General features: G+C 48.0%; 1 protein-coding gene across 1 annotated transcript; it reads left to right on the top strand.

Moving 5' to 3' along the window:
- Positions 1-8,619: 8,619 nt before the first annotated feature.
- Positions 8,620-16,233, top strand: LOC138836943 (keratin, type II cytoskeletal 71). The gene is made up of 9 exons (XM_070035646.1): positions 8,620-9,066; positions 11,252-11,466; positions 12,102-12,162; positions 12,843-12,938; positions 13,274-13,438; positions 13,623-13,748; positions 14,186-14,406; positions 15,037-15,071; positions 15,845-16,233. The coding sequence occupies exons 1-9, from the start codon at positions 8,620-8,622 to the stop codon at positions 16,048-16,050; spliced, it is 1,572 nt and encodes a 523-aa protein (XP_069891747.1). The 3' UTR covers positions 16,051-16,233.
- The last annotated feature ends 5,118 nt before the right edge of the window (positions 16,234-21,351 follow it).

The following is a 21,351-nucleotide window of genomic DNA, read 5'->3' as shown; positions in this document are numbered from 1 at the left end:
GCCACACCCCACTCCTCATCCCCGAGTTTTAGGACTGTCTGTAGCACACTATCTACATCATGGCTTATCTTGCTTTCCAGTTCTGATGGATGCGATCACCCTCCCTGTACCCGTAGGTCCCGTGTGTAATTCATGACTTCTGGTTTTCCTTGCTGCCTTCAGCTTGGCAGATGGCCATGGACACACAGCCATCAGTACCTTCTTGGCCTGATGGCAGCTATGATCAGGCTCTACAGAGAGAGAGAGAGAGAGAGAGAGAGAAGTGGGAAGAGAGAGAAAGAGAGGAAGGAGAAGGGGAGTAAGAGGAGAGGGGAGAGGAGATAGTTTCATTCTGTGCTTAGGTCAAGTTCTCAATTATTCAAAAGATTTTATTTTACCCCTGCTAGCATGGTGGGGTGAACCTGAAGCCATACCACCAGGGTATAAGAAATTAGGTCTTTGTCATTTGGGAGAAAATGTGTACATTCTCAGATCACCAGCTGCATCCTATTCATGGAACCAAGTGGAGAGGGATGGAGACTTTTTGCCACCTTGTGTCATCCACCAACCCCCTTTGTTATTCATGGCAATAGCTGCTCCCACTTAGTAAATACCTGATAAATGCCAGGCACCCTACACATGTCTCCTCTAATTCTCACCTTGCCCTGCAGGGAAGGTGTTGATCAGAGGACAGGGAGCCTGATCCTCAGAGAGCAATGTGTCCTAGTCACTCACCACTCCCCTCCCACCAAGTGCCAGCTCAGGCCTGGCTGAATACAGGGCCAAGCTCTTCCCATGACATGACACTGTCTCTTTACCAAAGGGAAGATCAACTTGTCCTTTGTCAAGACTGCAGGCTGTGATTGGTCCTTGGTCACTTGGCCACAGATCCTATTTTTGCAGGATACAAGCTGTGTTCTTTGGTAGCTTCTGACTCTCAATTACCATTGTCGTGAGCTGAGACCATTGAGGGGACTTGACTTTGTGTCTTCCATCCAGCCAAAGGTCATGGCTTGCAGTGGAAATCTTCTTCAGAATGGCACCTGCTAGTCTTTCCCTTGCTTGAACGAAGGACTCTGAATTTCTGCGGTATATTCAATAAACTGCTCTTGAGTGATGTTATAGGTGCATTTTTGTCAGTCTGTCTCTCCAAATATCTGCTAGTGATGATGGAAGCCATTGCTGCATGTACACAATCTTACCATGTCGCTAGTGCCAATCCCAGGAGACACTCAAAGTTGTGCAAATCAAAGAGTGGCCATAATGGGAGGCTAATCAAGGATAGCTTCCTGGAGGAAGAGAGATTACTCAAGTAATCAGAAAGATAGGCACCTAGACTCGTAGAGGGAGAATTTGAATCACATTATCACAGTAGGTTTGAATGCAGGCCTTACTTTACATTATATAAAAAAATAAAGGCTGGGTGCAGGTGGCTCACGCCTGTAATCCTAGCTATTCAGGAAGCTGAGACCTGAGGATTGTGGTTCAAAGCCAGCCCTGTCAGGAAAGTCCATGAGACTCTTCTCTCCAATAAACCACCAAAAAACCAGAAGTGGCACTGTGGCTCAAGTGATAGAGCACTAGCCTTGATCTGAAGAGCTGAGAGACAGAGCTCAGGCCCAGAGTTCAAGATCCATGACTGACCAAAAAAAAGAAAGAAAGTCAAATCGAATCGATCAAGAACAGTTTTGTGATGTTTTTGTGCATTGGCTTCTCTTCTGGGTTTTGAAATGTCATAAATAAACTTTTTCACTGTGCACTTGAAAAAAAACAACCTAAATATAAGAGTTAATTAAAACCATAAAGAAAATATAAGGATAAATCTTCATTTGGGATCTCACAGGAGATTCTTAGATACCAAAAGCATAAGCTACAGAAGAGAAAGTACCTAAAATGGACTTCATGAAACTTAAAATCTTTTGTTTATTCAAAGGTGCTATCAAGGAAGTGGAATAAGAAGGTACGGTAGTAAAGAACTATAAACCCAGCACTAGGGAGGCTGAAGCAGGAAAGATAGTGAGTTTGAGTCCAGCCTGGGCTATGTAGTGAGATCCTGTCTCAAACAAAACAAAACAAAACAAAACTAAGTGGGAAAAGAGAGAGACAGAGAGAGGAGAGTCTGGAGTTAAGGTTTACATGTATAAATGCACATTTAAAATAAAACCTCCTTGAACAACTAATTGATGCTCATAAAAATTGGCAAGGAAAAAGGAAAATTTTACAGGTTATTTATCTAATAAGTTATTCAGCATATAAAAAGAACTCTTGCAACTCAACAAGAAATAAATTACCTAAATTGAATGCTGGTGGCTCATGCCTACAATCCTAGCTACCCAGGAATCTGAGATCTGAGGATTGTGATTTGAAACCAGCCTAGGCAGGAAAATCCATGAGACTCCCATCACTGATTAATCAGCAAAAAGCCAGAAATGGAGCTATAGCTCAAGTGGTAGAGTGCCATCCTTGAGGAAAAAAAAGAATTACCTAGTTAAAAAAATCAAGTGATTACAATGAAATTTTATTTAAAGAAGATATACAAATGGCCATTGAGCACATGAAATTAAACCCATAACGAGGAGCTAATTTTCACCCAGGGGGCTGTCATTCAAAAAAAATATGATAAATCTTGGCAAGGATGTAGAGAAGTTGGAAACCTCTGTGCACTGTTGGTGAGGATGTAAAAACAACTCTGGGGGAGAATTCAGCAGCTCCTCAGTATTGCCATGTGACCCTCACACTGCTCCCTTAGAGATGCACTCATCAACATTGAACTCAGATAGTTGAGCAACACACTCACACACTTGTATTCATATTGGTACCATGCTCAAACATCTAAGACAGAAAAGCCCAAATACCCATCAAGGAATGAATGGTTGGTTAAGAATTGTGACTACTGAATGCAAAAGAAGACGACAATGATCACCATGATGACGACGATGATGATTGTCACCTATGCACCTGCACGTCTCTGGGACCACATCCACCTTTTATTGTACCATTTCCCTGGGCCTCTCCCAATGGCCATGATCTTCTTGTTTTCTGATGTTATAAATGTTCTCCCAATGTTTCAAATTCAAGAGGCTCTCACTGACCCATCGATGTGCACTGCTAGAGCAAGTCTCATCAACGTGGGTCCCTACTGACCTTGAGATGTCCACACAAGGTCAATCCTCTTGCCTTTGGGACTCAGGCTTCACTAATTAGAACTTGTCCTGCTTCCACGGTATCAGGGATAATGAATAATGAATGAATGAATGAATGATTCCCTCACTAGACCACCAATTACGGTTGCTGCATTGCCCCCTCCTCATGACAATGAACAGAAATATGTTGAAAGGAAATGAAATGGGACCATTAAGATGGAAAGTATGGCTGTGCAGGGGTGCTCAGGGGGCAGAGACACCATGTGAGATAGAACGTGTTGAGGTGGCACCTCTGTGGCAGAAGAGAACAGAAACTAGAAGTTGGGGGAGGTGAGAATTGGACCAGAGAGTCATGGCAGTATGAGGACAAGAGCCAAGCTGCAGCCATGCCTCCTGGTCCCAGACCTGGCTCAGCATCTCATCAGCTGTGTGACCTTGAGTAAGCTGCTTAACTTCCTTAGGCCTCAGTATCTCATTTGCCAATTTGGGAGGTAATCATAGTGCCGGCCTCCTAGGGCTGTTGTGAGGATTAAATGAATGAATGTATGTGGAGTGTTTAGAACACTGCCTGAGTATTACCTTATCATCATCATCATTATCACCATTGTTATTGTTATTTACAAGCTGCCTTCCATTCACCTTAGGGAGTCAGTGGGGTGGGTATTGTTGTCCCTCTTCTCAGAGATGTGAACACAGAGGCTTTGCATGGTAGGAGATCCCCCCATCAAGGTTACATGGCTAGTGAGTGGCAAAAGTAGGACCAGGACCTTGGTCCTCAGTCCCAAGGCAACATACTCTAATGGAAAGCATGGGGTGGGGCTGGAGGAAGGAGATGGTCAGCCAATCTCTCAGGAAGTGCTCCTGGCCATGGAACTGTGTGAAATCATGATGGCCCTGGAAGACACCTCTCTGCAGTAGTGGGCATGGAGCTGAATGCCACGTGAGACCCCCCCCCCCTCCTACTTATCCTTTACACCCCAGCTCTTCAGTGTGAGTTTACCTCCAGCCTTGCCAGTGGCAAGCCTGCTGAGCACCTGGGCTGCTCCAGATGGAGGCCAAGTCCTCCAGGGACTGTAGTCCATAAGGCCTGTCACCCACCATCTACCTGAAGCTTCAGGTAGAGATAGGGTGTGAACAGAAAGCTTCTGGAGATTAAAAGCTCATGTCCCAGGCTGAGCTGCTGAGGATGTCTGGCAGAGCCTAGGCTGAGGTCATTCAAATGGCCTAGCTCATTCTCTCTAATTTTGGGGACAATTACTTTGCTCAATTATTTTCTACTCTTTCTTTAAATGTCTCTCCATTCCATACACACACACACCGCCCCCTCGCTGAAGTGACCCATACAGCAGCTTCATTCTGCCTCTTCAAACATGCATTGGTTAGGCTTTCCCTGGGCTCAACAGTCTTCAGTGGCTCCATGTTACATGTACAACCTGGGTCTAGTCCACTCACGGTTACTCTTCTCATGATTGCTCCAGCCTGCTAGGTATTTTCCTACAAAGGACCTGCCTCCTGCCCACTTGGGCTCCTATGCCAACTTCTTGTTGCCATGCCTTCTCCCCTTAAAAGACTGAATGCAAGCCTCCTTCTACAAGCGGCCCCTGTGGAGTTAAGAGCCCCAACTCTTGCTTTTTTTTGGGGGGGGGGTCCGGTCGTGGGGCCTGAACTCTGGGCCTGGGCGCTGTCCCTCAGCTCTTCAGCTCAAGGCTAGCACTCTACCACTTGAGCCACAGTGCCACTTCTGGCTTTTTTCTTTTCTTTTTTTTTTTTTTGCTTATGTGGTGCTGAGGAATCGAACCCAGGGCCTCATGCATGCAAGGCAAGCGCTCTACCACTGAGCCACCTTCCCAGCCCGCTTCTTTTTTATTTATTTCCCTTATGTTCATTCAGCAATTGCCTTCTCATGCTGTGCCAAGTCCTCTCAACCTTCTAAGAACATCTCTTAGGAGGCTTACTAGGCCAAAGAACATAGAGAGGTGAGGACAAATGTACCAACCAGAGTTGTGGGATCGTAAATGTGTCAAACTGACCACCATCTCAAATCCTAAACCACAGGTAGAGATGACACCACCAAAGCACATAAAACATTTTGGTTATTAAGCCAAGAGCTCAATCGCTATAATTAGTTAACAACCCATTTAATTTATCCTCAGATGTTCAAGCTAGGTGTTCCTGAGGTTTGATTGTTTAACCCTACATATCCTCCCCAGTGATTTCATAGATGAGTAAAATTGGCTCAGACACATCCGTGGCTGGCCAAGCCTGGCTTAGAACTCAGTTCTTACACAGAAAGCCTGGGAAAGGTGTGAGTGACAGGAAGCTGGGACATAGCAGCTTCCAGGTGGCCTCCTAGAACCAGGTCAAGAGGCTCCTAAAGCAGGGACCCTGTCTCCTGCTCTCAAGTCTGTCCTGATCGCAAACAGGAGTAAGGACAAAGTCTTTGTACCTTTGGTGAACTTGGTCTTTTGTTCCCTCCCTTTCCCCTCCAGCAAAGTGCAAGAAGCCCAGGTCCTGTCTGGGCCCACCCTTCCTGTGGGTAGTCCAGAACTCTGGGCTTCCTCCTCTATCATCATCTGCATCAACAACACCTTGTGTCTCATTCCTCATGGCCTGAATCTGATTAACTAATGTATGCTAGGGTGTTAATGACTTGTTAATAACCCGATGAGCTGCGTCTCCCAGGGTCACTTGTAGGGACCCAGACTTAGTTCTTTGAGGGTAGAAAACTTCAGATCACATCCATCAGTACTTAATAGGTGCTCAATATGTATTTGATAAATGGCCCAATACCAACAGACGTTTGGAACGTGCTTCCCACTGAGTTATATATTTGGCAATACTTGCTGGACAGTGGATAGTATATTTTCCAGTGTCAGGGAGGGTCTGAGTGGAGAGTCTGGGGCCTGAGGGAACACACCCCTTGCCTATCCTCAGCATCTGATGCTACTGTGTGGGAATGTGCTGATCCAGAGGTCCCACAGGAGAAGAACCAGGGAGCCAGCATGGCTGAGCCCTGGATCCATCTGTTCCCTCTTTTTAGTCATTGACATCAGTTTACTGGACAATAAGTGCAAATCAGGGAGTATCTGTGTCATTTCACCACTACCATATTAGTGTTTATTGACCCCTTTATTGGTGGGGAGCTGAGGCTCAGAAAGGCTAAGCAAAGCTGCCCTGTTGAATATGGAGTGGAATTTGGGAATTTGGGAATAGAAGGCTCAAGGCACCATCTCTGCTTTGTTGGCAGCTTCTCCAACAGCAGCTGTTCAAGGCTTTCTTAGCTCAGGAAGGGATGTGTAGAGGCTGATCCCAGGCCCCAAAGGAAGATTCAGAGGGAGGTGTCACCAGACCCCAGGAGAAAGTCTGATACACAGGAATCAATGGACAGAGGAACTAGAGTGCAGCAAAGAGGGGGCAGGACAGGGGCAGAGTTTCAGATGAGAGACGGATATGGATGAGAGAGGTGGGGAGAAAGGGGGTCTGGGTTAGGTAAGAACAATGTGGCAGATGTTAGAAGTAGCTGAAGTTGAGGCCAGGGGGTAAGATGTTTCAGCCACTCAGGAAGAAGGGTGTTGGGGATATGACAGGGGCAGTAGCAGCCACAGGATGTGGCTGGCTGGGCTGGAGTCCTGCAGTGAATGTCAGAGAAGCATACAGTTAACAAAGCCATCAATGGAGGACTCGTTGCCAGGACTGTGTACTGAGAGTACTTGCAGGTCTTTAGCAACACACCATAGAGTCCTTTATCTCTAGACTGGGCACAGTGTAAGGCACACAGTGGGCACACAGGGAGGTTTGACTGAAGGGACAAAGGAAGTAGGAAGACTCTACTATGGAGAAGCATCTACCATCCTTACACAGGAAAACTAAGGTGACACACGACATGACCTTCATAGAGACATTGTGGAAGTTGCTCCCAGAGTCAGCGTCCTGTAGAGCCAACAATATTTTAAGGGCTGAGGAAAGTGAGCAGAGCTCAGTTCTAGGCTGTTCTGATCCAGGAAGTCCCTGAGGATGGGGACAATCGAACAAGAGACGAAGAGAGGAAGATGGAGGGATGATGGAGAAGAGGCAACACAGAGGGTTGGGGAGCAAACCTGGGAAAGAGAGTGGCAGGTCAGAGGGAGAAATGCCGGGGAAGGAATGTAGGGGAGAGATGAGCACGGATTCTAGGCCAATCGTGAATCAAGCAGCCTGTCTCTAGACTCTCTGCTACTTTGTGCCCTACCCAGCCAAGAACTGTACCTACCTCACCGTGGGGTCCACGCAGGGGTCTTTGGGTAGGAGTGTGGGCTAAATAAGATGATTCTAGGAGGGACCAGTAAGTTGGGAAAGGCAATACAGCAAAAGCTCTGTGGCAGCCACTGGAGGACTGTGTGCAACAGGATGATATGTGTTCGGGGAGGCTTGGCCTTATGGGGTGAGTTCTAGTCAGCTTCCGTTCTCAGCTGCTCAGGCCTGGGTCGTGGGAATGGGGGCTCATGGTGACAGTGCCTTTTAAAATTGAACATAGAAAGGGTGATTTGGGTCTTTTAAGCAGCTCTGAATTTCAGAGAAGATGTATCTCATAAGAGAGACCAGAGTGGTAAAACAGATCACACAGAGAGGTCTGTCCTTGTAGTCCCCAGACAGCCAGCTCCTCTACTTCTTCCTGCCCAGCTCTGTCTTCCTGTATGCATACATATCCTCTCCAGTGTAGATCTGGTTCCCTCCCACTGTCCCCCACTTGTGTTACAGTGGGTGTCAGAGAGGCACAGTGTTACACACAGGCCTCTCCAGAAGGACGCTACGGGTGGTGACCTGCTGCTTATGTCCCAGGCCAGACACAGAATCTCTTCATCCTGTAACTAGTGGTAGCAGGAGGTTTTGAACTTGTCCAGGCCTTGATCGGTGGAGAGGATTCCCCCCACCTCCCACCCAGGAGAATGAACCACTGATTTCTATGGGTTATATGTGTATGAGGCCTGGGGTGTGTGGCTTCCCAAACAGACAGTCCTTCTCTAGAAAGGAGGCCCCTTCTATGGTGGATATCCCCGGATCCTCTGCTCAGTTGCCTGTCCTGTCCAAGGAAGCCCATGCCATCTCTGCTCCCTGAGCCCAAGAGGAAGCCAACGACCCAGAGATTCATCAGGATAGCCATGGTGAGGTGCCAGTGACATCCCCCTGGAGAGGCTGAGGCCTGAGGCAAATTACCCTTATAACAGCGGGTTAATTAGATAAGACCCAAATTACATGAGTAAAGCTTGCAAGCCCAGCAATTTGATGGTTTCATGTTGTTTCAGAGGTGGGGAGGGCCCGATCTCTAGCTCAGCACAGAGAAAATGACTTCTTGCTCCCAGGCAAGCCAAACCCACGAATTAAGCTCTCAACTGCCCATCTGCAAGCCCAGTGCCAAGCGAATATAAAGGCACCTGTCGATTCTCACCACAGCCAACAGAACCCTTGTGGGACTTTGCCTTCCTCACTCCTGCATCTGAGCTCCATCTCTACCAGCAGCATGAGCCGCCAGTTCACCTGCAAGTCGGGAGCTGCCAACAACAGGGGCTTCAGCGGCTGCTCTGCAGTGCTCTCTGGGGGAAGTTCGTCCTCCTACCGGGCAGGAGGCAAAGGGCTAAGTGGGGGCTTTGGCAGCCGGAGCCTCTACAGCCTTGGGGGCACCCGGAGCATCTCCCTCAATGTAGCAGGCAACAGCGGAAAGAATGGAGGTTTTGGATTTGGCCGGGGCCGGGCCAGTGGCTTTGCTGGCAGCATCTTTGGCAGCGTGGCCTTAGGGCCTACATGCCCAGCTGTGTGCCCACCTGGAGGTATCCATCAGGTCACTGTCAATGAGAGCCTCCTGGCCCCCCTCAATGTGGAGCTGGACCCTGAGATCCAGAAAGTGCGGGCCCAAGAGCGGGAGCAGATCAAGGCTCTGAACAACAAATTTGCTTCCTTCATCGACAAGGTGGGTCTAAAGGCACCTCGGGATCTTGCAGATAGCTCTCCTCTTCTGTTCTCGGAATATGGGGTTTTGTTACATGACAGAGGGATTGGGGTTAGGTATTAAGTAGGTGTTTATGGTGGACATGGCAGGTGTCTTCTGTCATCTTGGTGTTTTGTGCTGTCTTTCCAGATAGAAAATAGAGGCAGGGTCAGCCCCACAGAAGCTTATGGGAGATCCAAAGGGGAGAAACCTGATCCTTACTCTTGAGCTTAGGTTGTGCCATTGCTAAATCTACTCAGACAGGCAGTATTCAGTAAAGGCTGGCAGGAGATTCTGCCCCAAAGTATCCAGGAGGCCTGCCCTCCTCCTGTGACATGCTGACGTGGTCCACCAACCACCTGACCTGTGGATCCAGAGCCTCCATGTCATTTCAGGTGCTTTGAGAGATGCTCTGCCATGGGCATGTGTTTCTGTGGCTAAGGACTCCCTTGAGAAGTAGAGTTGTGTTGTGTGGGAAGAAAACCCCAAGATGCTTTGGAGTCAGGCCTAATCTTAATCCTGACCCACCACTAACCAGCTCTGTAGCTTTAGGAAAGTCACTTGGCCTGTCTGAGTCTCTATCTCTTCATCCTTAAAATGGAGACAAGAGCCTACTTCTCTTGGGGTTGGGCTAGTTTAGAAAAGAAAGTATAAGTAAAGATTTTGTCATAATGCCTGGCCCACACTCAGTACTCCAAAAATGATGGTTATTGTTGTGATCTCTTTTTAATCTCTGGGATCTTGGAGAGTGATGCTGAGAAGCAGAGGAAGTGCAGGTCTGGAAGATCCTTCCTGTGCACATAGGCTCCTGACATCTGGTAGATAAGAGATGATTACCTCAACTTTTGACTCAGTAAAGATGTAGAGAGCAATAGCTCCAAGGTATGGAGCACAGGGAGGGTGAGCTCAGACACTCAGCCAACTGCCTCTGCTTTCAGGAAAGAAACTAGAGGGCTCTGTTTGCCTCCATGCCATTCAGGCATCAAGGTGGGGCCAGCCCTGGACAAAGCCTGGGCTAACAGAGGTGCACCTGCTCTTGCAGCTATAGCCTGTGTGCCTGGAGTAGTCCTGATCTCTGTTCTGCTCAGCCTTAGAGGCCAGGGATGGTTCTGTGGCTTCCTGTCATGTCTAGACAATCAAGGTGCTCTGAGGACTGGGAATCCTGGAGTGGGAGCAGCTTGGTTGACTCTTGGCTGGGCTGGTGAAACTCTGCTGATAAGGGAAGTCTAGAGGGTAGGTAGGAAGATAGACCACTAAGGTGGACTTCCTTAGGTAGAAGGAAAAAGTCTCAGAACCTAGATAGCTCCTAAGTAATCTCAGTTTCAGGAGAATGCCATCCCTTACCTCAGGGAGCCAGAAAGGATTGGTGAGGTTTTATCTGCAATCCAGCTGGCTCCAGTGGTGACAGGTGCATTATGGCTTCTCAGAGGAGGGGTGTGTGAGGAACTCAGGATTAGTTAAACCAAACCAAATGGTAGATCACCTGCTAGAGACAAGCTGTTTGGTGAATAATCCTATCTCAATGGCAAAATCCAGACAACATTCCCATGACCTATGAACACAACCTTGTTATATAGCTTGCTCATAAGAAGTGAGCAGAAAAAAAGTGTCTGCAAATGGAACCTTCTGGCGCGTTTCCTGGCCCAGCCAGGGTCTGCTTCCCTCTGTCCATCCTTCTCCACATGCTGTGCCCATGCTAGGAAAAATGGGTGTAAGGAGCAGGACAAAGAAAAGAGGGAGCAACTCTGAGCAAAGAAGGAGTCAGGGCTTGAGGTAGGAATCGGGAGTACCCTCAAGCACATGTTCTAAGTTTCACTGAGTTTTGACATTTCCTAGATGAAGAGCAGACTTTCCTCTTCAGACTGACAGCCTGGCTCTGCCCTGGTGTTTTGGATATGGTCACGCACTGCTCCAAGTTGACCATCGGTAATTGGATACATAGGGTACAGGGACACATGCCTGGGTTCAGTTCTAGGCACCACTAACTTGGACAAACCCCCAAATTCTCCATGCCTTACTTTCTTCTCCATTGGGGGGTTAATGATGCACTCACCTTTTACAAATGCAGGGAGGAGCAAGGGAGAAGATACAGGGTGAGTGCCTTGTACAATGCTCTTGAATGATCATTTCCATGGAGACTCAACCGTAGCTGGGCTTTGCGTTCCAGGTGCGCTTCTTGGAGCAGCAGAACCAGGTGCTGGAGACCAAGTGGGAGCTGCTGCAGCAGCTGGACCTGAACAATTGCAAGAACAATCTGGAGCCCATCCTGGAAGGCTACATCAGCAACATGCGGAAGCAGCTGGAGACACTGTCTGGGGATCGGGTGAGGCTGGACTCGGAACTGAGGAACGTACGGGACGTGGTGGAGGACTACAAGAAGAGGTGAGAGAGGAGGGTCTCCTCCTTCCCTGGACAATTTCCCCTGGCTCTCTGGTGGTCCCCAGCTGTCACCCGGGCTTAAACTTATGAAAGATAACATCTTGTGCATGAGAAGTAGAAGTCTGGAATATATTCCTTGCTTTCACCTCTAGTCTGGCACTTAAGACCAATGTCCAGGGTGCTGGAGAGTGGTCAGAAGATTAGCTGTGGGAACCTTAGGTTAATGGCTCACTTTCTCCAAGGACCTGTGCCCTCACTTGAAAAGAGGAATACATTTATCTGCCTCCCAGGCTGCTCTGAGGAGTCTCTGAGGGAAATGCATGGGAGATGGTTATCGTTTGTAATGCTTTGCTCCCATGTAGGGGTGGGAGTAGCTTGCCTACTTCCCAGGAGTTTTTCTGTAGAACACTCCATATATTCTTCCTCCTCTTCCAAACTAGATCTTCAGTGATCTCTTTCCAGAGTTGGCTACCATGTCCTCTCCCCAAGAAGTCTTCCTGGCCTAGCTGGCTCCACTGTCCAGTCTTCTAGCCTCTGTGCCATCTGGCTGGTGCATAGATTCTCCCTTAGGGTCCTTCTAGAGCAAAGAAGGGATCTCAGGGAGAGACAGGATCCCACAAGCCCTGGTGTTCCCACAGGTACGAGGAGGAGATCAACAGACGGACAGCTGCAGAGAACGAGTTTGTGCTGCTCAAGAAGGTGAGGGGAAGACAGTGCTGGCCACACCCACCAGTGTGCTCTCCCATGGGCCACCACGCTGGTGCTCCCTGGTGAGGAGAAGGCAGGAGGACCATGGTGACAGGCTCTCTAGGAGAAGGAATGAGAGCTGCACACTGTGGCTCACACCTGTAATCCTGGCATCAGGAGGATGAGATCTGAGGATTATGGTTGGAAGCCAATCTAGGCAGGAAAGTGTGTGAGACTTTTATCTGGAATTGAGGCTGTGATTCAAATGGTAGAATGCTAGCCTTGAGTGAATATGTTCAGAGACAGCAAGCACCCTGACCCCAGAGTTCCAGCCCTAGGACTGGCACTAAAAGAAAGAAAGAGAAAGAAAGAAGGCATGACAAAGAGAAGAAGAGTGCAAGGAAAGGAAGGCTAATGGGGAAAGGATCTGTTACATAGGGGCTCCTCTGCAGCTGTGGGATCTGGCTCAGATGTTACAGGTGTGCTTCTAATGGCAGGTGCTCCTTACCCCATTGCTCTCAATGGAACACGTTCTCAGGAGGGACAGGGCTTGGTGTTTGGTCCTTTCTTTCCCCAAGAGCCACCCAAGGGGAAGAGGGTGCCTACTTCTCCAAGGGGAAGCCAGGCTAGGATGGGTATTGCCTTCTTGGCTGCATCAGCGGTGACCTGGGGATGGTTGGGATATCTTTCAGGATGTGGATGCGGCTTATGCCAATAAGGTCGAGTTACAGGCCAAGGTGGACTCCATGGACCAGGACATCAAGTTCTTCAAGTGTCTCTTTGAAGCTGTAAGTCTGTCCCCTCTCTATTCTTTAGATAGGAAGGGATAAAATATTCCCAGTGGGTTGGAGAGAGGAAGAGGTCCCAGTGTCAGAAAGGACCCTAGACAGACACCCAAGGTTCATCTCAGCCCTAGAAGCTTCTTAGCCTCAATCTTGTGAGTGGGAAGAAGGAAACAGGCCTCATTCCATGATAGTGGAGCTCAGAACACTTGCCAAAGGATATGGCAGCCTTTGGTTCCAAGCCACAACATGGCATCAATAAAACTTTCTGACCTTGCTTGGCCAAGGTCATCAGCTTCTGACAATGGTCAAACTGAGAGATCCCTCCATCTTTCCTGTAGGAGATGGCTCAGATCCAGTCTCACATCAGTGACATGTCTGTCATCTTATCCATGGACAACAACCGCAACTTGGACCTGGACAGTATCATCGATGAGGTCCGGGCTCAGTATGAAGACATCGCCCTGAAGAGCAAGGCTGAGGCTGAGGCCCTGTACCAGACCAAGGTGAGCTAGCTAAGGCTGGGCTGATATGGTAACCACAGCCTGATGGAGCCCAGAGAAGAGGTAGTGTCCATCTCACAATTCACCATTCCCTGATCCCATAAAAATAGCTCTCAGGAGACCTCACTTCCTCAACCACACATCCTTAGACTCATCCATGGCTCTGTCCTTGCTTTTGGGTTCCCAGTTCCAGGAGCTGCAACTGGCAGCTGGCCGGCATGGAGATGACCTCAAAAACACCAAGAATGAAATCACAGAGCTCAATCGGTTCATCCAGAGACTCCGCTCAGAGATTGAGAATGCAAAGAAGCAGGTAAGGGAGCAGGGTGGAGGGCATAGGACTTGGCGGAGAGCCTTGGGCTTCCAGGTCTTTGCCAGAAGAGAAGACTAGTGAAGTCAATGCCACCAACAGCTACAGCAGAATGTCTCTGGGACACCTATCCTATTCTCTCTAGCACAGTGTGGCTCTGTAAATATCTTTGCACTGAAGTGAGGTGCAGAAGTGGGGCTCAACTTGGCTATGATCTCAGGGCAGGATTTAGAATTTCCCATCACACAGACATCTGAGCCCAGGGTGTGGAGGTAGAGTGTGGAAAGGATTTGCCAGTCCCTTCCTTCCCTAACTAGAGTCAAAGTATGGGTAGAGACTGGGCAACTGTGGCCTAGGAGCTTCAAGAATGGAAGAAATTTGGTTGTAGATGGTTTCTACGATGACTTCTAGTTTTCTAACTTCTTGAATTTCTTCTATAGGCTTCTAACCTGGAGACCGCCATTGCCGATGCTGAGCAGCGAGGAGACAATGCACTCAAGGATGCCCGAGCCAAGCTGGATGACCTGGAGGGTGCCCTGCACCAGGCCAAGGATGAGCTGGCTCGATTGATGCGTGAATACCAGGAGCTCATGAGCCTGAAGCTGGCCCTGGACATGGAGATCGCCACCTACCGCAAGCTGCTGGAGAGTGAGGAGTGCAGGTGAGCTGGGTGTGCACTTCCCCATCAGCTTGGAAGAACCAAAGGAGAGAGGGCCTAACACATCTTCATCCAGAAAAGATGAGTTCCTGGGTAGTGATAGAATGGTGAGGATAGGAACACTAATAACAGTTCATAATCAGTAGCCTGGAGTGACCACTCATGCTGAGAGTATTTACTTCATCCTAGGTACTGGGTGAAAAAATATTCTGTGTAGATTAGCTCATTTAGTCTTATAACTTTCCTGGATGTATCTAGGACCATCCTACTGTCCTCTCTGCCCACAGAACTGCTCTACATTCTTCTTTTACACACTCGCATTCTATCTTCTCTATCTGGCCAATTGCATACTGAGGCTGGCAACACAATTCCAGCCTCTTGTGCTAGGGAGATAGGAAGGGTATGGGCCTGGAGATGGACATGCTATCTGCACACATGCAGTTTTTGTAAACTATTACTTGACAAAGATTGTTACCCACATACCCCCAAAGATTCAGAGATGGTCCCCAAAGCTTCTCAGGCTCTATTTGTGCCGAAGAAACCCTGGAGTAGAATGGGGACCTGCTGGGTTCTGAAGCCTGGTGGGGACAATGTAGATGGAATGACTTCTCTCTCACCTTCTTTCCTTAACAGAATGTCGGGAGAATATCCATCCCCTGTCAGCATCTGTGAGTATCTGTAGCCTTTGACCTAAAGCTGTAACCTTGGGAGGCTGGGAAGAGCTTAGACATACCCTGTATGTGTGTAGAGTGTAGAGGAGGGAACTAAAAGTCAGGGCAAGGAAAACTTTGTCTGAGGTCACACAGCCAGATGTCGGAGCCTGCTGAAAGTCAGGTCTCCTCTCTCCCTACCTGGGATTCTTTTCTTGCATCAGGGAATGGCGGCAGGGGGAGGTGGTTATCGCCATGAGGGATAGGGGAGCATGATGGGTCTGTGTGGGGCCAGATAAGCTGGGTCTACAAGTTGCAGTCAGACCTGTCTGGGGGAAATTAAAGAAAGTTGAAGGAATTCAAGAATGGGAGGAGGGGAGAACCTCAAACTGGTAATACTGGATCTAGGTTTCTCAGAAGGACTAAAAGAGTTAAATCAGATATTTGGGAAACTGACATATCTGGCGTGCTAGCAAGATAGAGATGCTAGAGGCTAGGGGCTTAGCCAAGGAATTAATAGGTGCAGACAATGGGGGGTGGCAGAAGGACAGGTAGGCACATGGGTACCTGGACCAAGGAGATAAGCCTCTGAGCTTAAATAAGGTAAAACCCAGCCACATGGGGTATAAGCTGAGCAAGTCAAGGACAAGATATGGGGTAGGTGTCTTGGGGCTAGTCTCACCAGGGGGAAGTGTGATTGTGACCAGAGTCCCTAAAGAGTTCTGTCCATCCTGGGGAAAGGAGAACCACTCAGTTCTTCCTGAGTGTGAACCCCACCTCTTCCTCTGCAGCCATCATTAGCAGCACCAGCGGCAGCAGCGGCTATGGCTTCCGGCCCAGCACTGTCAGCGGCGGCTATGTGGCCAACAGCACCAGCTGCATCTCTGGTGTGTGCAGTGTCCGTGGCGGGGAGAGCAGGAGCCGGTCCAGTGATTACAAGGATACCCTGGGGAAGGGCACCAGCCTGAGCACCTCCTCCAAGAAGAGTGGTCGGTAGAGAGGGCTGCTCATGGCCTTCCTCCTGTGTGGATCCAACTCTGGCTCCCACAGCATCTTCCTCTATCCTGTTGTCAGCCCCAGCCCCACCCTGCTGTTCCTGCCTCCCAGCCTTTGGCTTTGCCCTTGGCCAACCCATTTCTCCCCGCAGCTGGTGTCTTCTGAGCCTGTATAGGCAGCACATACCCAGGATTTGCTTAGCCCCGCCAGCCTCTGTGTTGCCTGGATCCCTGAGTCTGGGACTCAGACCTCTCCCCTGATGGGCTTTGTCTCCTGCATAGAGCTGGCCAGAGCTGGCTCTGAGTGTAGGATGGGGACTGAGGGACAACCAACCAAGAATGGCCATCCCATTCTACCCAGGCTCATTCTCATTCTGAGTAGGACAAGCATGGCTCAGAGTGTCTCTCTCTGCTCTCTTGTACCCAGAGACAGAGAAGAGGGGACATTGTTTGCTTCTCCTGTGTTCCTAAGCCCTCCCTGTTGCATCTTCAATAAACAGCACAAGCTCAATTGTTGGTCTCTGAGTATTCAAATTGTGCACATACACTACAATTTGATTGCTGACAGAAACGTGTGCGCACATGCACTTACATCCCCCACACCTACACATGCCAACAATATGCATGTACATAGGAACAGTCACACACAAGTGTGCCATTGTGTGTTGCTTCTGCAGCCTGTTTGTAGCTTTTTTTTTCCTTTGGTAAAGTAGAAAAAAGCCCACCAAAGTACACATGGCAGTAGGGAGGGAGCTTTGTTGGGGTTTCAGGGCTTGAGGTATGGAGTAGAGGCTGGGAGGAGGGGAGAGAGGATAAGAGAGGAGGGAGAACTATGGGAGGATGTGCATGCAATCTGCTCTGTGGCTTTCAACAGAAGGATGAACAAAGTCCAGTGACCGAAACGACTATGTTCCTGACAGGGACACTGAACACTCTCTAGGCTGGGGTCCTAGGTATCTGAATTTGTCCTATCTTTTCTGCTTTGCCTGGGTGGAACTTGTGAGAATCCCATACCCTGGGCTGGAAGAGGAAGATGGACAATGAGTTGTTAGAAGCGGAGGCAGGACTGAAATCGAATGACTGGGGGCTGCCATGGGATGGGGATGGGCTCTGGATTCCAGCAGCTGTGCAGTTAGCACCTCCCCAGACACATGCCTGTGGATGCAAAGAGCTACAGTTGTGATGACTTTTCCCACCCAGTGGGAAAGACAAAGAGAGGACAGATTCTCTAAGCCAGTTCTGTTTCAGGTTACTAAGCAGGTAGAGGTAGGAGAGGAGCAGCACATTTATGGCAGGGGTGTGTAAAGCCAAAATCTCTGGACACCAACCCATTCTCAAGGTTGCCATATTAACAGTGCTGTTGGGGGTGAGGCAGAGGGCTTCAGTTACATAGAAGAGCAGACATGCCTGGGGCTGGAGGCAAGAAGAGGGTATGGAAGAACTGGTGGAAGATTTGGGAAGGCTTGGATGGGCTGAGATGGCATCTAGAAAGTTCAGAGCAGTGGTTAGTGGCTGGGGGTGGGCAAAGTCACAGAACCAGGTTAGACATCTTTATCATCCAGCAGGCAGCCATCAGCCAGAGACTCCCAGCTTCCCTCAGCTCAGAAGTCCACGCCACTGTCTGCCTGGTGGAGGTGGAAAAGGTGAGTTGATCAAGATTCAACAACAAGTTTGCTTTCTTTTGACAAGACAAGCACATGTGCATGTGTATCTGTGTGTGTGTTGCTAGCATGTGCATGTGTATCTGTGTGCATATGTGTGTTGCTAGCATGGGACACAGATATCTCCATTTCTGCAGTAAAGCCCACTCCACACATACCTGCTAACCCTGCTTCCTGCTTCCCTTTGCAACAACTGGTTAAGCAGGAAGAACTTTCCAACCAAGAGGCTTGAAGAGATGACTAGATTCTCTAATTAGGGGCGTAACTTGTGGTTTATCACCCAGACTTTGGGGGGGAAGTAAAAACCTCTCCTACCACCCCCCCTCCTTCACTCCTCAGGGCTCACAAGGGTTTTCTGGATGGGGAGCATTAATCTGGGCTGTTCCCTAGAGTCACTTGTGGAAGACAGGAGAACCACACAAGCCCCAGAGCCCACTGTGAAGGTTAGACCAATGGCAGACTAGTGAGGACTTGATGGATAATTTGGAAACCAAGTGAGAGATCTGGGGCTAGGAAATAGTAACAGTAAGTTGCAGGCAAGATGGCTACTGGGCTACATCTTATGAGTCTATAAGGGTATTTGGTAATGGTTGCCAAGAGCAGTGGTTCTTTATAGCGGCTGAAAAATAATCTCATCATTTTTAAAATGCTGACGTCTGAGCTCCTCCCCCAAACCAAGTGAGTCAGGGTGCTGGGAGTATCCCACACATTCACTGGGATCTTTTTGAAAGGCAGTGAAAGGATTCTAGTGAGTAGCTAGTTTTGAGAACCAAGTCTGTGGTCTTCAATAAAGTATCTTGAATAGTGTGTCCTGCTCCAAAGAGAAAAAGCAGCATGATCAATTACTCATGTCTGCCATGGTCACAGGTGGAGGACTTTGTCCTCTTGACTGGGACTCTACTTTTCATTTAACAGCCCACAAATCACTCTCATACTACTGTCCAAGAACAGAACTGGTACAAGGAACTTGCTACTGTCATTTTACAGACAACAGGAACAGAGCACCTGCCTGTCTGATGACATCCTGACAAGAAGATTCCAAAGGGACCCTGTACTGCCTGCCTTTTAGTGGGCAGCAGGGAGGAGAGTGGGAGAAGGGCTCCAGCTCTCTGGCTTGCAAGTTTGGACAAGAGGCTGTTCTTGGCACTGCTAACATTTGCTTGTCCCTCCTACCTGGCAGCTTCCAGGAGACCAACCGCAGGTTAATTATGGAAGAGGACTTGTGCTATTCTGATGTCTCGATGTGCGGTGGCCTCAGTCATATACCAGTAGCTAACTTCTCTGTTTATTTCACCAGTAAAGCAATTGTGATAGTCAGAGCTTTTGTTGAAGACAAGGACAGAGCTAGGCTCAGATCCCAGATCCTGTCCTCTTTCTAATACTCTTAGTAGGACCATGTTGGTCCTCAACAGGAGCATATCACCAAGTTGGTCAGGAAGTGTAAGAAGTCAGTAACTTCCAGGATAGAGAGAATGCTGATAATTTTCAGGGGAGCAAGCACTAGATAACACCTAGGAATGTTCTGTGGGGAGGAGGCTAGGGTACAAGCAGGTTAGGGCAATTCAGGATTAGTTGGGAGGTAGGCAGCAAGAGAGAGGAGTCAGGACAGAGCTGTGGGGAGAGCCTGAAGGTGCATCATGTGTGGCCATTTGGTTCTGCTCCAAGCTGTTCAAGAAAGACTTTTCTCACCCAAGCCTCTACTCCCTGAAGGGTGGAAAGAGCAGAGGAAGGAGCAAGTTCTCTGTAGATGTCTGAGCCAGAGGGGAAGTTTAGGTTCACCTTGGGGCAGGGATGAAGCTCTTTCTTCCTTTCCCTCTCTTTGTCTTTTATTCAGAACTAGGAATATAATCCAGGATCTCATATATGTTATCAAGTGTTCTACTACCTTGTGTTTTGCATTTGACATAGGGACTCACACTAACTTTACCCAGGTTAGCCTAGAATTTGCAATCTTCCTTCTTCCATCTCCTGAGTAGCTGGGGTTACAAGCATGCACTACTACACCCAGCTAAGTCTTTGTATTTCTAACATATTATCAGATGATGCTGATCCTGCTGGTTCTTTTTTTAAAAAATTAATATATATTTTTATTGTAAAGACACTGTACAGAGGGGTTACACTTACATAAGCAAGGTAATGAGTCCATTTCCTATTGAGCATTGTTACACACTCCTTTATTTTCCCCCTACCATCCCTTTCTTCCCCAACTCCTCCCTCCCCTCTCCTACCCCCCCTCCCAGTCTCCCGCCTGCAAAGTTGTAAAATTCATTTTCAACATACTGTCTTGTACATCCAATCCTGGGTCATCCTGTATCCTTATTTCAGCATTTTGTTATTTCCCTTCCCCTCCCCAGATTAGAAAAATGTATATACAAGATGCAGGATGCCAGAATCAATTACAGTGACAACAGGGAAGAGCATACAAAGAAACAAAAAAAATCATATAGTACATTATAAGTACATTAAAAAGAACAGCAACAAAGATAAAAGCTCTTGTGTCCCTATCTTGGGGTTCATTTTGCTTAGCATCAGGTTATATGGTCATATGTACATAGCTTTTGACCTCTTCTGCTTGTCCTAGACATATACTAGTTATTGCAGATAAGGGAAACCATGGGACCTATGTTCTTTTTTTTTTTTGGTCATGTGGCTTGAACTCTGGGCCTGGGCGCTGTCCCTCAGCTCTTCAGCTCAAGGCTAGCACTCTACCACTTGAGCCACAGCACCACTTCCAGCTTTTTTCTGTGTATGTGGTGCTGAGGAATTGAACCCAGGGCCTCATGCATGCAAGGCAAGCACTTTACCACTGAGCAACCTTCCCAGCCCCAAGGGACCTATGTTCTTTGAGCCTGGATTACTTCACTTAATATAATTTTTTCCAAGTCTTTCCATTTCCTAACAAATGGGACAGTGTCATTCTTTCTGATGAGGCATAGACTTCCATTGATTCATTCATCTACTGAGGGGCATCTGGGTTGGTTCCATATCTTAGCTATAGTAAATAATACTGTGATAAACATAGTTGTGTTAGTAGCTTTAGTATGACCTTGTTTATGATCACTTGGGTAAATGCCTAAAAGTAGGATTGCTGGGTCATAGGGGAGCCCTATATGTAATCTTGTGAGGAACCTCCATACTACTTTCCAAGGTGGTTGAACAAGTTTACACTCCCACCAAAAATGCAGTAGGGTTCCCTTTTGGCCACATCCCCTCCAGCATCTGATGTTACTGGATTTCTTGATTATAGCCATTCTAACTGGGGTGAGGTGGAATCTCAATGTTGTTTTGATTTGCATTTCTTTTACAGCTAAAGAAGTTGAGCATTTCTTCATGTGTCTTTTGACCATTCTTATTTCATCTTCAGAGAAGTCTCTCTTTAAGTCTTTAGCCCACTTATGAATCTTCTTTGAGGATTTGTTGTTTGGGAATTTAATTTTTTGAGTTCTAAGCATATTTTAGATATGAGACCCTTGTCCATTGTATGGCTAGTGAAGATCTCCCAATCCATAGGCTTTCTATTGATCTTGCTAGCTATGTCCTTTGCCATGCAGAAGCTCTGAAGTTTCATGCAATCCCATTGTCCAACCTTCTTTGATTTGTTGTGTTTCTGGGTGTTTATTAAGAAAATTTCAGCCTGTGCCA

This window comes from Dipodomys merriami, unplaced genomic scaffold (genome assembly GCF_024711535.1).
Source record: "Dipodomys merriami isolate MVZ:Mamm:240054 unplaced genomic scaffold, mDipMer1.0.p SCAF_10, whole genome shotgun sequence".
NCBI lineage: Eukaryota > Metazoa > Chordata > Mammalia > Rodentia > Heteromyidae > Dipodomys > Dipodomys merriami.
The sequence above is the reverse complement of the archived record's forward strand: the minus strand, read 5'-3'. Positions and strand labels throughout refer to the sequence as shown.